At 37.4% G+C, this 16,500-nt stretch overlaps 2 protein-coding genes across 2 annotated transcripts; one reads left to right on the forward strand and one right to left on the reverse strand.

Moving 5' to 3' along the window:
* The first annotated feature begins 4,211 nt into the window (after nucleotides 1-4,211).
* LOC103929154 (wings apart-like protein 2) lies at nucleotides 4,212-11,059 on the forward strand. The gene is made up of 12 exons (XM_048590923.1): nucleotides 4,212-5,036; nucleotides 5,582-5,681; nucleotides 5,873-6,212; nucleotides 6,612-6,724; nucleotides 7,450-7,575; nucleotides 7,746-7,839; nucleotides 7,917-8,638; nucleotides 9,042-9,307; nucleotides 9,875-10,022; nucleotides 10,237-10,334; nucleotides 10,415-10,496; nucleotides 10,680-11,059. Exons 1-12 carry the CDS (start codon nucleotides 4,507-4,509, stop codon nucleotides 10,761-10,763), a joined length of 2,703 nt encoding a protein of 900 aa, XP_048446880.1. The 5' UTR covers nucleotides 4,212-4,506; the 3' UTR covers nucleotides 10,764-11,059.
* Nucleotides 11,060-11,404: 345 nt separating this feature from the next.
* Nucleotides 11,405-13,530, reverse strand: LOC125480297 (epoxide hydrolase A-like). The gene is made up of 5 exons (XM_048590924.1): nucleotides 13,424-13,530; nucleotides 13,099-13,313; nucleotides 12,599-12,766; nucleotides 12,276-12,511; nucleotides 11,405-12,128 (listed from the first exon to the last, which is right to left on the reverse strand). Exons 1-5 carry the CDS (start codon nucleotides 13,491-13,493, stop codon nucleotides 11,882-11,884), a joined length of 936 nt encoding a protein of 311 aa, XP_048446881.1. The 5' UTR covers nucleotides 13,494-13,530; the 3' UTR covers nucleotides 11,405-11,881.
* Nucleotides 13,531-16,500: the final 2,970 nt, after the last annotated feature.

A 16,500-nucleotide genomic window follows, 5' to 3' on the forward strand; every position in this document is an offset into this window, starting at 1 on the left:
ACTCACAACGCAGATAATAATAATATTTATAAAACAAGACTTTAGTATCAATATAATACTAAAACGACACCTCGACTCTTGGGCCATTTTCCTAATTTATACTTCTTTCATGCTATTTTTATAAATTTCCAATTCTGCTATAATTTGTAATTTCTCAAGCTTTTGTAGTACGATGTTTAAACTACTTTTAATCTACAAAAATAGATATCAAATTGGATTCAAGTGAAATTTTATAGTATAATTATTAACACGCTTGCCTACTTTGAAAGAAAATATTCATGAATCAAGAAAGTCATAAACAGAAAAAAGAGAATGAACGAGATAGATTCACTTTTTCCGTGATCAATCTAATTTCAAGTTGTTTAAGTTTTAAATTCTTAATATAATTGTGACAGCGGCGCAATTTTAATCAATGTAAGTTAGTAAACACATAGGAACTAGAATTAAAAAAAAATTATGATAATCGTGCCTTAATAAAAACAGAACAAGTCGTAGATCAAAATAATGTCGATAGTCGTTTTAAGTAAAATGTCATAAATTTTCTCATACGCGTACACTATGTTTGGATGAGGGAAATAAACTTAGAATTTTGACAAAAGTTAGAATTTATAAATTGATATGCACCAATCTCCTTGTTTGGATTCATAAACATAAGAATTAGAATCCAGCAAAAAAAAAAAAAAAAGGCTTTTGGAATTTGGAACCTCCAATTTCCAAATTTAAATTTCATGTAAATATGTGTCATTTCTCCCAAACAAGAAAATTCAGAAATTCTAGAAAATAAAATTCCCTATTTCAATTTCCGTTATTTTAGAATTTCATAAGAATCTTAAATTTCCTCGTTCAAATAGAATGTTAAACTATTACACAAAGTTAAAGTAAGTGTGACGGTATTTAAAAGCAGGGGCTCAGGTGAAACGTGAGTTCATAAAGCTGGGGCGAATAAGCAATATGGAAAGTTATGGGTGACAGGTTAGAGTTTGAGTCGTAATTTGTGGCAGATGGATGTTGGTTGACATTATGTATGACTGTGGTTTTAAGATTCTCAAATTTTGACTTGTCGGGTGAAATATTACACTTTGCCCTTGTTCTGTCTGCCAACTTTCATGAAATATATTGTTTGATTTCTTATTACAACTTTCATTTCTATATATACCACTTGACATATTTGACGTTAAATGGTAATGTAACTGAAAGTTCATAAAGAATTTTAATTTTGAGATAATCCTGTTATAATTTCTTTTTCTATATGTGCGTATTTACTACACTCGAAACATTTCATAAAGTTACTGCACACAAAACGTTTAATAGAGTTGCAAGTTTACTAATTTTGGTTTTGTTGGGCATCCAATTGGAATACTTTGAGCCTTGAAATTTACTAATTTTGGTTGAAAAAAATACGTATACATACTGATATTTTGCAATCAAAGCAAACATGAACGTATTATGGCCCACCTAATCTCAACCCACCCCCACCTACTAGAAAGATAAAATTTTTACTCTACCAGAAACACGACATATTACATAAAGTGTTATAATACAATTGGTTAGAGTTTTTTTTAAAGTTTTCAACCAACTGTATTATTACATTTGGTATACCGGACTGTGTTTCTGACACACTGAATAATTTCTCATAGATGGTTTCCCTCACTATTTATAGATGATTGTTTAATTATTTTGTTGAACTACAATTCATTCCATTTCTTGAAACCTTGATTTCATACATATGTTATGTACAAAGAGCTTTCAAAATACGTTATGACTACCACAATACAAATTGAGAAACAATAAGTCTACAAAAGTAGTCCGATGATCAAGACTTTATATGTCATTTACCTCATTTAACTCTTCAATCTGATCTGAATCCCTAAGGAAATCCTGATATGATTGTACCTTCTAATGTAGTATATTCGTGAGTAACGAACCTAGTTTTTTACTCTACCTTTTTTTTTTTTTTTTCATATACTCTATCCTCTTATACGAATTCGTTGAAATTAATGAATATTGTATTTCTTTTAAAAAATGATAAAATGTTAAATTAGTTAGGCAACATTACCCAAACCTTATAGTAATCATCAACAAGCAATTCCCCCGCACTTCCCACTAAAATAAAGAATAAAATAAAACAAAACAAAAAAAAATTAGGGAGTGGGTTAATATGGGCTGGGCCTGATTTCCTTGCACATAGGCCCAGGTCTATCTGAAAGGACTTCGGCTCCGAAAATATATGCCCTGCAACCAAAAGGAACTTAATTAGCTTCTGGTAATGTCCTCAAAAGCTTTAGCTTTTGTAATTTAAGAAAAAAAAAGTTTAAGCTTTTGCAACTTTCAGCTGGAGATGTCGTCTCTAAGACATGACATGACTACATTGGTTATGTCCAGAAAAGGGGAATTAAGATTTTTTCCGGCTCTTTTGTGTCCAGAGACAGTAAGACTCGAAAATTCGAGCCGTTAAAGAGAGAGAAAGAGAGATTTGAACCGTTTAAGAGTTTAATTTATGTAAAGTGGGCTAGTAAAATGAGTTAATCAGAACCACATAATTTAAATTGAGTGGTTCATATTTCAAGTTCGGTGACTCCAGACATAAAGATCCGAAAAGGATCTCGAGTCTTGAAAAGGTTTAAGCTTTGCAACTAGGAAAGTATTTGTCGGTTGATTATCTATCACGTCTTGTATATTTGGATTAAAGACTAATTACTTGGTTATTTTGAATAATTAGAAGCAAAGTGCTATAACAAGTAGCAACTCCGTAATTTTTGAATTTTACAAGGAAATTAGAGTTTCCAATGCTTCCCTAATTTATCCGCTAAGACAAAAAAAAAAAAAAAAAAAAAAAAGCTTCGAAAAAAGAAATTAGAGTTTCCAATGCTTTCCATTCCCAATCCCAATTATGGAAGAAGAAGGGGATTGAGGCAAATTAGGGAATTTTGAATTATATCCTCCCTTGAAAAACAAGTAGCAAACTAAGCAATTAGAAAGTGAAAAGCACAATTAAGCACTTTCTTGTGACGTGGTTGGACATTTATAATTATAGTAATTACGAATTTTTTTCTCCATATAAAACATAATCATACTGTCAAAGTAAGTAGCAAATTGTTATGGTGATTAAAACATTTATCTTTGATCCACTACATATCGAATCCAAACTTTTTTTTAATATAAAATAACGTTCATACCAAAAAAAAGAAAATCTTAAATTATATTTTCAATAAGAGCACTTCCAGTGTAGAAAGGCCCCCCATGGCAATTGACAATTGTATCCTCTCCACTGAATAGTAACTGCTTTTAATGAATAATAATTGTCTTTTAAATCTCCACTCTTAAACTGAATAGCATTGGCAATATGCAATAAAATATTAGCAATTTTTATTTTATAAAATAATAAAAAATAATTTTTAATTTCAAATAGGATTTTTAACCAATATCGTCAAGCCATGTGTCATTATCCGAAAGTAAAATTTTTGTAGATAGATTATAATAAGATTTTTAACCAATTCCGTCTGGCAACATGCTCTTAATTGTTTAAAATCGTTGAAAATATTGAAAGGTGTAAAGTGGGAGAAAATGATTTTTTTTGAAAATTTTCGGATCTTTAATATTTAAAAAAAAAGTTTATTAACTTAATTAATATGGACAATTGGATTACAAAAAAAAAAAAAATTAAAATCCAACAATCCATAATGTGACATGTGGCCCACCATAACATTTCTGGTTTTTTCCCATTTTTTTTCTTTTTAATTATTAAAGACTAAAAACTTGGACCGTTGATTCAAAGGTAACTGAGTGGGGCTGACATGCAGGTCCCAACATCTTAAAATGTGCCCTCACGAGGGCATGTTATGCACGCACCTGATGCAAAATTTTTTATAACGTGGCTGAGGTCATTCTAACGTCAGCTTTACATCAATCCCCCTCAGACGCTTGGGCCTTGAACTCCTGTCTGCCCTCTCCCACATGCTTCCCCTTGGCCCAATCGTCTGAATGAGCTGGAGCTAGTTTAGGAGGGAATTGGGTTGGTTTAGTTGTCCATAGGGCTAAACCCAACGCTGGATTTGCTCTTTAGCCATCATCACTTCTATCCCATTGTTATGATTTGATTTAAATCCTAAATGACGAAAGTACCCTTAGTTAGATATAATCAAGAAAAATGTGATTGGACATAGGAGAGGAAAAGGGCACAGAATTTCACAAGGGCAGCCCAAGCATTTGAAGACCAAACCAAACCAAATCGAAAGCCAAACCTAAAACCCCGATCTCTCTCTCTCTCTCTCTCTCTCTCCCCTCCGCGACCCAGTTTCTCTCTCCTCAATTTTGGCACAAGACCTCCTTCTTCTTCTTCAGCTGAAGTACCAGTCTTCCAGACCTCCAATTTTCCAATTTTGCCCTTCAATTTCAAATCTTGAATCCCCCAGAACAAAAGCCCTTGTCCATTTCTGTTCAGAAATGCCCATCCCATAACACAGAGGAAGGAACCCAGCCAAACCCAAAACGCCGCCGTTTACCAAGATGATCGTGAGAACGTACGGCCGTCGCAAGGGAGGTGGCATTCCCAGAACTTATTCCGACACAGAGCTAAACGACGCCGTTCACGACGACGACGATGTCGGCAGCGACCCCTTCGGATTTTCCCTGTCGCAGCCGCAAGAAAGCAGCGACCCTTTCAATTTCTCGTCTCAGGAGGACTCGTCTTCCGGGTGGGCCCATTTCGATTCGGATCCCTACGTCACCAAGGTCGACTCCTTGAAGCGCTTTCCCCTGGACGGCGTCGTCGCGGGGGGTTCCAAGAAAGCCAAGACTCGGAAGGAGGTGGTGGGAAAGAACTCCTACAGGCAGCCACCGCCGCCGTCAATTCTTGCGACTTCGACTTTGATGGAGGCCCAGGAGTTTGGGGAGATGATGGAGCATGTGGACGAGGTCAACTTCGCTTTGGATGGGCTCCGGAAAGGTCAGCCGGTTCGGATCAGAAGGGCTAGCTTGCTCTCATTGCTGTCTATTTGTGGGACGGCGCAGCAGAGGCGGCTTCTCAGGACTCAGGGGTAAGTTAGGCTGACTTTAAACTACTTCTTCATTGGTTCTTGGATGTAAAAATCCGATTTTTGAAATGGGGTTTATTGAAATGTCAAGAATTTCTTGGTGCGGAATTGGAAATGTTAGTTTGAATTCGTTTTTTTCTTATGGATTTTTGGGTGTGTGAGGTTTTCGAATTATAAGTAGTTCTTGGTGGGGAATTGCATTTTGAGTTTACAACTTTGCTTTGAGGTTTTGGAGATCTGTGGTTAGAGATGCATGGTTTTTATTCGAATTTTGTTTACTGGTATGTGGATGCCTAGCTGTGTTGAATGTATCCGAGGTTACATGATAGTGCAATAGAAAACTTGATTTGACTGCCAATTTTTCATTTCAAATTATCAAGTGTATTTGCATCTTCTTTGGGGCCCATTTATTCCCAATATTGTGACACTGTGTAATGATTGCCTATGATATTGTTGTTTATCAAGTTTTTGCTTACTCCTTGTTTCTATCAAAATTATTATGGGTTGTTTTATGAGTTATAAATTGATCGGTAGTCCCTTCGTTTCAGGATGGCTAAAACAATAATAGAGGCTATAATGGGTCTCAGCTTTGATGATTCACCTAGCAATCTGGCTGCTGCCACTATTTTCTATGTTTTGACAAGTGATGTAAGTCATTTAGTATTTGAAAAGTGATGATTCTAACTTGAAGTTTTTATCATTATAAGTACCTTTCATGAAGTTTTCTTGTGCACGGCTCATGTCTGCTGTGAGTCTCTGATTTTTCAAGAGTACATACAATGAAGTTTATTTTTTTCTTACTAGTAAACCTAAGGGATTGTCATCTTTTACTGGTGCAGGGTCAGGATGATCATCTTCTGGAATCACCGACCTGTATTAATTTTTTGATTAGGTTTTGCAAACCAATTGTCTCAAACACCACTGAAGATAAAGTACCAAAAATTGGACGTAAGCTTCTAGCATTGCGTATCGGTGCTGACATCTCGCAGTGTACGACAAAAAGATTGGACTCCAGCTCTGCCGCTATCTTTTCCAAAGTTCAAGAAATTCTTGTAGGTTGCAAGGACTTGAAGCCGAGTTGTGTGGATGATGGAGGAATGGAAAAGCCGGAGTTATGCCCAAAATGGATAGCTTTGCTGACTATTGAGAAAGCTTGCTTATCTACTATTTCTCTTGAAGGTCTGTTTCTGTGTTGAAGCTGATGGTTTTCTGGTTATGATACACATTGTTATGTTTGATTTAGTCAGGATCTCAAGCATTCATAAGATTGTATTTTAATGTTTAATTTAGGCATGAGATTATGCACCATGTAGAACATCACATGGTTGCTTGAACTGTTTCATTTGTGTTAAAACATCCACTGTGCATTATAATTTACAATGTAGAGGGAACAGTTATAACGTTCAAATAGTTCTGATGACTATGCAATAGATTTTCAAATAATTCTTCCTTAATCCTGGGTTGGGATGAGTAGGTAACCATCATGTTTGTTTTTGTTTTACATCCTTATTTTTTTTTTTTTCATTTTCCTCTTATTTATTCCTGATCGTTTTGTTTCCAATTGGCCTGCACTTTCAGAAACCACCGGGGCTGTAAGGAAGTCGGGGGGCAACTTTAAGGAAAAATTACGAGAGCTTGGAGGTCTTGATGCTGTATTTGAGGTGACCATGGGTTGCCATTCCAATTTGGAGGTGTGAACCTGTATGTTTGTTTGATCTCATTGTCTGTTTCATCATATCAGAACTTACATTCTGTGAAAAATAATGCATGCCCATGGTAAAGAACCAAAATGATAGTGGGCAGCCTTACTTGTATCTAGATTCACAAGTTTCTTCTGTTTCTTCACCCATATGCTTCTTTAGTTTATGAGCAACACTGACTACACATTATAGTAAGAAATGGGCAGTTATCTATTTGATAGCATCATCTTCTTTATTGTTCATTGTAGTTCCTGATTTTCTTCTTGGAGTAACATGAGTGGTTTTGCATGCTAACAGTATCACTTCTCAATCATGAATTTATTGAATTTATATCACTTCTCAATCATGAATTTATTGAATTTATTTCTGCTTTTGAACAATTTGTTTATGGTGGTGCTATCCACACACCCCAACCCTGTTAAATTCTGTCCTTTGATCTTCTTCAATTCATTCCATCCAATGGCCGGAAATTGAGAGGAGTGTTTGGGACATAAAAAGAGGTATGTGGATAGCACCACACTTTGTTTTATTTCTTTATTACATGCACATCATACATGTTCAGTTGTGATAAGTTGGTAATGAATCATAGTCACGACTCACAATGTAACTATTTCCTTATATACTTTCTTGGTTTTTCATTTGGAACCTGGGGTCTATATGGTACTCAATTGTTATTGGTGAAATTGCCCTTTTAAGCACAAGAAACTAATATGCAGGGTTGGCTAAAAGATAGCTCGCATTCTATTTGGGAAAAGGAAATCGACATGGTGCGGAGCCTGGTTCTTCTTTTGAAATGTTTGAAGATCATGGAAAATGCGACGTTCCTAAGTAAAGAGAATCAGGTATTTTTAATGTGATTTACTCCCGCTCTGTCCGTTGGTCTGTCTGTCTATCTCTCTCACGCTTTTCTTCTCCTTTTTAGTTTGTAAAAATCATACTGCATTATGAATTTAGGATTATTGTTAACTATTGAAAGGGGTAATAAATCTCCACATCCATGTTTTCTAAACAGAGCCATTTGCTAGGAATGAAAAGGAAGTTGGATCCCATGGCAATTCCTATGTCTTTTACAGAACTTGTTATAAGTGCCATCAATATTCTATCAGGTAACTATTAGTTTTTGGAGTTACGTTTGATTCTTAATCTTTTTGGCTTTCTGATAATTAATGCCATTGTTTTCTAGGTCTTTATCTGCAGGAAAGTTCCTCATCTGCCTCTAATGAAGAAAAATCTTATAGTCTCTCTAATGGGGTTGAACATGTTCCTGAGAAGAGATCCGATATATGTCAGAGCAATCAGTTAATGTCAACGCCTCGCTCGGGGTATACTATAATCAGTTCGGAAACTACCAGCACCTCCATGACTGATGCTTATTCATTGAAGACAAGACTCAATTCTTCTAGAAATGGTTCTTCCAATGGTGTATCAAGCCATGTAAGCAGTGGAATCGGTAAATTTAGTAATCTTTCCACGAGGAATGCTGGTCTCAGACGGCGATCCTCTAACTTTGACGACTCCAAAATTGATCTTTCAGAAGAGAGTCAAGATCCTTTCACATTTAGCGATGATTCCAGGATGGATGCTGATCTCAGTCAGAGATCCTATATTTCCCAAGACTCGAAAACTGATCTTTCACAGGGGAGTCAAGATCCTTTTGCATTTGATGAAGATGATTATAAACCTTCTAAGTGGGACAAGTTATCTGGCAAGAAAAAGTTCTCTCTTTCGCAAGAGAATGCGACAGCATACAGAGAAATTGATGACATTTGTCAATTGCAGCTTATTATGAGCCAAGAAGCATCGAGTAATGGAGAAAACCATCAGAAACAAGAGACCACCTGTTCAGGTGCTGTTAGCAGAGAAGGTTCCAGTCTTGTAGCAGACTGCCTTCTTACTGCTGTCAAGGTAATTCTGCAGTCCACTATATTAAACCTTTTTCACATCGCATTGAACTTTTGTTGCTCTCCCTGTCAACTTCTATGCCGTTGAGGGTGGGGTGGTGGTGTTACTGGTGTACAATGTAGTTGTTTTTTGGTCTCTTGATCAGATGCAGGTTTTATTTTTAGATTCATTAGTTACTGTTTACTTCTCTCTTGGTCTACTAACAGCTCTCAACTATGACTTATTCAGTTATTTTCCAGTGTAAGTTTTATGTTTATAATACTCATAAGCTGTTTGATTATTTTGGTTACTCATATTAATGGAAGATCGCTTTTTCAATTAATCGAAATCCCATCGTCCATGCAGTGTGTTGGAACACAGAAAAAGCCATTAAACCGTGCAAACTCATAAACGTCTTTCTTGGCAGGTTCTGATGAACTTAGCAAATGATAATCCTGTTGGGTGTCACCAAATTGCTGCCTATGGAGGACTGGAAACCTTGTCTTCCTTGATTGCCAACCACTTTCCATCTTTCAACTCATTATCTTCTCCCTTCAGCGAGAGAAGTGAGAATACTTCCAACATGGAACTTGACCATCAGAATGATAAACGTCTCACTGATCAAGAGCTGGACTTTCTTGTTGCTATTTTAGGCCTGCTTGTGAACTTAGTGGAGAAAGATGGCCAAAACAGGTTAATTTCCATCTCATTTTTTGTCCATCTGTTTATACATTCTCATTTTAACAACCGACCTCCATTTTTTAGCTCAATTTATAGTTCAACTAAGAGAACACGTTACCACAGTTGGTTCCAATGAAGTGGTATCGTTGAGAGAGTGGAAATGTCTTCCACATCCTATTCTTGTAGAGTCCAAATTGCTTCTTAAGGTGTAACAGAGATGCTCCTTTCAAAGTATCTCGAATAATATGCATGAATACGTTACTGTTAGGCCAGTTTTGAATAATTGTATAGATAGGATGAGGGGTCTGTACAAGAATTTGTCCAATATTCTTGTATACATGTATGTGGAGATAATGGCAGGGTTATAGAGGTGACTACTTCCATTAAACAACTTGTAGATACAAAAAAAATTAAGTCAGTGAAAGTTGCTATATTGTAATCGTAGTGCTTGTGCTGCAGATTAACTAGTCTTAGTTTCTAATTCAGATTAACTAGTCTTAGTTTCTAATTCTTTATAAATTATTCTGCCGCATTAGGACTGTCATGCTCTTAAATTTAACAAACTTGCTTTTCATCCAGATCGCGTCTTGCAGCAGCTAGTGTTCACTTACCTAGTTCAGAAGGGCTTAAAGAGGAGAGTCGCAAGGATCTAATTCTGCTAATCTGCTCTATCTTTCTAGCCAACCAAGGTGCAGGCGAGGGAGGTGGAGAAGAAACGATTTTACCAGTATGTTCCTGTTGACTATGGAAATTTCAGTTTTGTTGTTTAAGTTGTGATTTCTTGAAAACACAAGTGCCTGCCTCCTACTGTCTTGCAAAACAAAGACAAGAAATTGAAATTTTATTTACCATATAATTGGTTGTGCTCTGGTTAACTGTTTTCATCTCATATCTTGTATTAGTTGATGTTTTCTAACTTTGATTTTGTTGTATTGGTACAGACTGATGAGGCAGCTGTCTTACAAGGAGAACAGGAAGCGGAGAAAATGATAGTAGAAGCTTATTCTGCCTTGCTTCTAGCATTTCTTTCAACTGAGAGGTAGGGTTGTTTGCTCTCTTTCCTGTTTATTAAGCACATCGTTGTGCATATTCTCATCAGAATTTGTTTGCTGCCCTCAGTAAGAGCATACGTGATGCAATTTCTGACTGTCTCCCAGACCGCAACCTGGCTATCCTAGTACCTGTGTTGGACAGATTTGTGGTATGTGTATTAAGTTCTAAACCATGATATATATGATGTTAGAGCTTAACAGAACGAAATTTGTCGATGCCAAGTTATGCTAGATTTGAAACATCAAAAAATTGGTGCACGTAGTTTGTTAACTGACGGAAAGTTATAATTGCTCTTATGTGATTATATATATATCTATGATTTCTTCCTCAGGCATTCCATTTGACGCTAAACATGATATCGCCCGAGACTCATAAAGCTGTGAGCGAAGTAATTGAATCATGTAGGATACGGTGAGAGCTTCAGAGATGGACGAGAATCCTGTACAGATTTGGCTTTCCTTTTAGAAAAATGGTTGTTTACCCATCTCCACGACGCTCATCAAGCCTGGATTCAGGTGCACGCCGTGTTGAGCTGACTGCAGGCAGGCCTGTTTGCTTTGTTATTTTTTTTAGGTTTTCGTTTTCCTTCCCCCTGTCACGCTATTCTTTTGTATCTCTCTTTTTTCTTGTCCCACCATTTTTAATAGGTCAGAGACCATACTTGTATACGAAGAATAGTAGCTTAATGAAAATGTCTTGCTTTCGTTGTAATTAGCATTTCTTCCTTTTGTTTTCCACTATTTTTTGTTTTTGTTGTTCGTAATAATGAGTAATGCTCTATCCGTGGTCTAAGAAAATTGTGGTCAATCACCGTTTGGTTTCAATCTAATTATGGTGGCCATTAATATTTGCTTTGTACTTTCTCTGTTACAGTTGGATTATGATCGACTCCACTCTGCATCGCAAGTGTTAATTTCGAAACGCCAGGGTTTATAAGCAGGACTTCTCAAATTTGAATCACCTTTCTCTGTTATAGTTCTATGCTTCACGCCTTGCACCCAAGTTTGAATCACTTTTCTCGTAATTTAGATGAATTTAGCGTAATTATCTTAGCAGTTGGACGAACTGGAGCCCCAAAATATTATTACAAAACATGATTGGATGAAGATGCATTATCCGTGTACAATGAAATAGTTTTATGCCTTATCCATGTACAATGACATAGTTTTATGCCTCTGAACGACGTTGAACGCTCGAAATCCATCTTATGTCACAGCAAAGCGGGGGTGAGCTTTATTTTGTCCCGTCATTCTGCTTCCGAAAAGGCTAAAATTGGACTCCGAGATCAAAAGTTGTGCTAAACCGTTGGGACGAAGATGTTCATATTTGGGAGATGAATGTTGAGGATGGCTGTTGTTACAGTATTTGACACAAGGTTTGCTTATTGCCCGGGATGGAACGAGAGAACTACAAATTTTGCCTTCTGCACAAGATTCCTCACCACTACATTATTGGCAGTTTCACATCACATGCATCTTTTTCCCAAGGACAAATCTCACTTCCATCTCTGGCAATCTTCAAGCAAAAGCCGTTTCAAATGTGCTTTCTGAGGAAGGTGAGGATCAGCTGATTGACCTCGTCAGGTGACTGTTCTTGAACAAAATGCGTTCCTTCGGGAAGAAATACAATCTCCAAATAGGGGGCAAACTCTTTGAACTTTCCACTGCTTATGTAATCCTCTATCCCTGGAAATTTGTTCGAATAATCCTTGCCACCCCTTATAAGAAGTGCCGGAGCTTTAACTACTGGATTTGATACAGCAGGCTCGTCTCTAATTGCCCTATCAATGTGCAAAAAAGAGTTCAACACTCCTTAAAATGTGGTTACAACTTGGTCGAATGCTAGGTGTGATCGTTCCACATTAGTTAGTTTCCATCTACAGTTAGGAGTATATGACAGCATAAACCACTTTCATCAACTGCATTACCTGTACGGAACTTGCAGCGCAGTTCGGAAACCTGATTTCTCATACAAAGCTCCATATGCTGCAAGATCTTCCTCACTGAACCAAGGGGGAAGAGGCGTAGATGGATCCACGAGGTCCATAATCTCCTGGTCTTCTGCAGCTATTGGTATTTCGCTTCTGGAGAAAAGGATGTAAACATTACGAACAACTGTTTTCGCATCAAGGCGCCCAAAATCAGCCTCTGCCCGTCCAGGTTCCTGCAACAGAGGTAACAGTTAGTTGCAAAACTCGCAAGCAAATCCTGCTTGCAAAAGTATAGAACATGTAACAAGGTAAATGCACACCTGCCATCTTGAAATATAGAGACCTTCTTGGAGAGATTTATCGATTCTACGAGGGCCTGGTGGCATGATTGGCGCTCCCATTGTTACAACGCCGAAGACCCTCTCCGCGTGCAGAAGGGAAAATAATGTCGCCACCCCAACTCCAAAATCTTTTGCAATTAGGAAAACCTATGCAGATTTGAATACAATTTTTAGAGCCTTAAATCGTGAATACAATTACCAATTAGCTCTTATGTGTAGTGATACTTTGAATTCTACTTCGATTACAACAACAAAGTCTTATTCCACTAGTTATTCGCTGCAATTTTGGAGATGCCACTGAATCACATCCCAAACTAATTATTCGCCGACATGCATAACAATGACATCTCGTCGTATGTAAGTTTCTCTCAACTTCTACCAAAACAAAAGGGAGAAAGACTTGTGTAATTAAAAAAAATTAATCGGAATTAATAATTAAGGAGAAGAATCCGGAGACAAGGATTCTTTCTAACAAGTACCTTGGGAATAGCAAGGGAATCAAGAATTCCAAGGATGTCACTGGCGAGGTCATGGTACGAGGTCTTCTCGGATTGGGGAGGCGGGTCGGATAGTCCGTATCCACGGTAGTCGGGAGCGATGGCCCGGAAGCCGGCGTTGGCTACCGCAATCATCTGGTGCCGCCACGAGTACCAAATTTCCGGGAAGCCGTGCAGGAACACGACCACATTGGAACCTACGACAAACAAAAAAAAGACGGCGATCGATCGATTGTGTTTGTGTTCGATTTTATTAAAAATAGTAAATGGTGTGCGCGAGAGGAAGTGGGGAGGAGGATAATCTGACCTGTTCCGATGTCGGCGACGTGGAGCTTGAGGCCCTGTACGGTTATGTACTTGTGCTGGATTTGCTCCATTTCAGGTGGTTTTTCAGACTAGACAATGCTTGGACTTGCAAATTAATGAAAGATAAAATACCAGTCAGTTGACATTAACTGTTAATCCAAAACGACATGTCGCTTTCACGCAGTTTCTGAAAAACTACAAAATAAAACAGCTGCTTTTCGCGCACAAGACACCCTGACGAGTTGACTCAGCGAGTTTATGATCACCCGAAAAAGGCCGGATCTTTTCAAATTTACAAGCCCTTTAAATCCCTCGTCTCTCTTGCTTTTGTCTGGCGAGTTGGATAATCCGAATATATCTGATCAGCGAAACCCTCAGATTTTTGAATATATTGTCCTTTTTTTGTTCGAATACCAGATATTAAAGGATTAAAACGGGTGAATACTAAATACCCTTTGGGGTTTTGTGCAGGTTTTGCTGTAATTTGCAGAGATTAAAACATACAGGAAGGTACAGCAGATAATGGCAGAGTTAGAAAATTTGCTATTGGAGGCTGCATGAAGAACGAGTTCATCAGGGAAAACGAACTCATTTGTCTACTCAGCCGCAACTGTGAAGCAGATGATACCATGTGTCAAAGCCCTGTTGATTTTGGAAGCTACAGCTGGTGCGGGGAAGCTGATTGATACGAGTGCTCCTGTTGATTTTGGAACAGAGTTAAATCTGAAGCACAATTTTGAGCTGCCAATCTCATTGGCTGCTCCTCAAAAGTATGGCGGGCCACAAGGAGCTCAGGAAGGGTTCCTGGCAAGAAAACAGCGAATAGAAGCAACGATTGGATGTCGAGTCCCAGAGAATGACGGGAGGAGGCATCCACTGACACTGAAAGTTAACGACTACAAGAGAAGAAGAGGGCTTCTCTGAAATGTGTTGGAGCCCAAATAACAACCACAGAGGCAATATAGGCATCATCTTCACCAATAAACTGAACTGGTGGTGCTGGTTTTCAAGGGTAAAAAGTTAAATTACCCGGAAGTTAAAGCTATAATTACACTTGCTTCGAGCGGTAAGTGTGCTGGTGTTGAGGTATTTTTGCGTCGTCGGGATATCTATATAACGAGTATTGATTCCTAATTTGGAATAAAACATGGCGTGATTGATTTGTTTGAAGAGAAATCACGAAAGGCATGTTGTGGGACTTGAATGACAACAATGAAAAAGTGAAAACTAAAAACAGAGTGGTTAAACAACACTCCCAGTCCCTGAATGACAACAATGATACTTATGGATGATCTGGTAACAGTTGGAAATAAAAAAGGAGAGGGAGTTCCAACATGTACTTATGGATGAATGTTGAGGATGGCTGTTGTTTCAGTATTAGACACAAAGTTTTGCTTATTGCCAAGGATGGAACGAGAAACATTACATGCCACAACAGAATTACAAAGTATGCCTTCTGCATAAGATTCATCACAAGGACAAATCTCACTTCATCTCTGGCAATCTTCAAGCAAAGCATCAGCGTTTCAAATGCGCTTTCGGAGGAAGGTGAGGATCAGCTGATTGATTTTTGATCGTGGGCTTAATCAATAATAATTTCAAATTTTTAGTATAATTTCTGTTACTCAAAGTATATGCGTAGAATATTTCTTCTTATATATGATTTGTATAATCATGTTTCAACGTCTCTCAATCTGAGTATGAGCTCATTATTGTGCATGGTTATTCGGTTATACCAAACTAATGCACTTTCTTTCTGTGTTTTTTATGAACAGGGAGTTGGGTGCAAGTTTTTATGAACTAGTATACTGTATTTTGTTTTTATTTTGCATATGGATCTTATCATGTTCATGCCAATATTAAATGAAATTTCTACCCTTGCCAAGCATGGTGTTCACAGATTGCCATACTCGATGGTTTTTTTTGTTGTTTCCAGGTATAATTCCCACTTCTCTCTGCCTCCTTCCCCACTCCTTGCTCCAGTTGTGACTGATTTTCCTTTTTGGTTCTATCTTAGGAGTTTGTCAAGGAGAAAGTTCATGAGCGAAAGAAATCTAATCGAGAGGTTTCTTCTTTTTTTGGAAGATATAAATTATATTTGGGTGTTTGAACATATTGTCTAAAACTAAAAGTATAATCTAGTTTTTTAGTGGTTGTAACTTTTATATTTCACGTTCCTATTCTGTATTTTATAGGCCAGGGAGGCCCGAAGAAAATCCATTGAAAAATGAGTGATGAAGCTAAAGCAACATTTGAAAGTTTGAGGTATTACTGAAGTGCAATAAGAATTATAGTTTAAGATACAATACGCAGTTTCTAATGCTTTTGTAACTCTTAAGTATCAGATGCAGGCCAAAAAGGATAAGATGGGTATGTTTCACAATCTAAAGACACATCGAGAATACGAAATATGATAGGCTATCGATAAAGCATGGCTTGAAAAACGAAAAAAAATTCATGCAGACGATTCTGGGGTAAGCATCCACAAAGAGTTTTTGGTAGGCCGAAGTATGGAGTCCATGTTTTTGTGTTTGCACATTCCATATCCAATCAGGTTGTTTCAACATTTCTTGTCACAAAAATGCTTGTTACACCAAAGATCTTGTCCCCACACCCTAGAATAAAATGGGTTGGCAGAAAGGAAACATAGACATGTTGTAGAAACTGCAATCACATTGCTTCAAATTGCAAGTTTACCTGCTAAATTCTCGTTCCATGCTTGTGCTGCAGCTACATATTTGATCAATAGAATGACATGTGCTACTTTACAAATGAAATCCCCTTACCAATTGTTATTTAAATAGGTTCCATACATTAATCATTTGAAATTTTTTGGTTGTGCATGCTTTCCACTATACTTAAACCATACAACAGCTCTAAGCTACAACCAAAAATAAAAACCTGTGTTTTCCTTGGTTATGTAGGTCATTATAAAGGTTTTATTTGTCTAGATATTTCAACACAAAGAATATATATACTTAGGCTTGTTTTGTTTGATGAAACAACTTTTCCATATTCTAGGGCTACACAATTACCCAACTTCACACAGTCATCATCTGCAAGTATACATGAGCATTC

This window comes from the organism of the source record quoted next, unplaced genomic scaffold (genome assembly GCF_019419815.1).
Source record: "Pyrus x bretschneideri cultivar Hongxiangsu unplaced genomic scaffold, Pyrus_bretschneideri_v1 Contig33, whole genome shotgun sequence".
NCBI classification, from domain to species: Eukaryota; Viridiplantae; Streptophyta; class Magnoliopsida; order Rosales; family Rosaceae; genus Pyrus; species Pyrus x bretschneideri.

Coding starts and splice junctions, on each gene's coding strand:
- LOC103929154 (XM_048590923.1), top strand. CDS start 4,507: ATGATCGTGAGAACGTACGGCCGTCGCAAGGGAGGTGGCATTCCCAGA. Junction 7,840..7,916: donor TGCCATCAATATTCTATCAG/GTAACTATTAGT, acceptor ATTGTTTTCTAG/GTCTTTATCTGCAGGAAAGT. Junction 8,639..9,041: donor GCCTTCTTACTGCTGTCAAG/GTAATTCTGCAG, acceptor CTTTCTTGGCAG/GTTCTGATGAACTTAGCAAA.
- LOC125480297 (XM_048590924.1), bottom strand. CDS start 13,493: ATGGAGCAAATCCAGCACAAGTACATAACCGTACAGGGCCTCAAGCTC. Junction 13,314..13,423: donor CGTCGCCGACATCGGAACAG/GTCAGATTATCC, acceptor TGTTTGTCGTAG/GTTCCAATGTGGTCGTGTTC. Junction 12,512..12,598: donor TCTATATTTCAAGATGGCAG/GTGTGCATTTAC, acceptor CCTCTGTTGCAG/GAACCTGGACGGGCAGAGGC.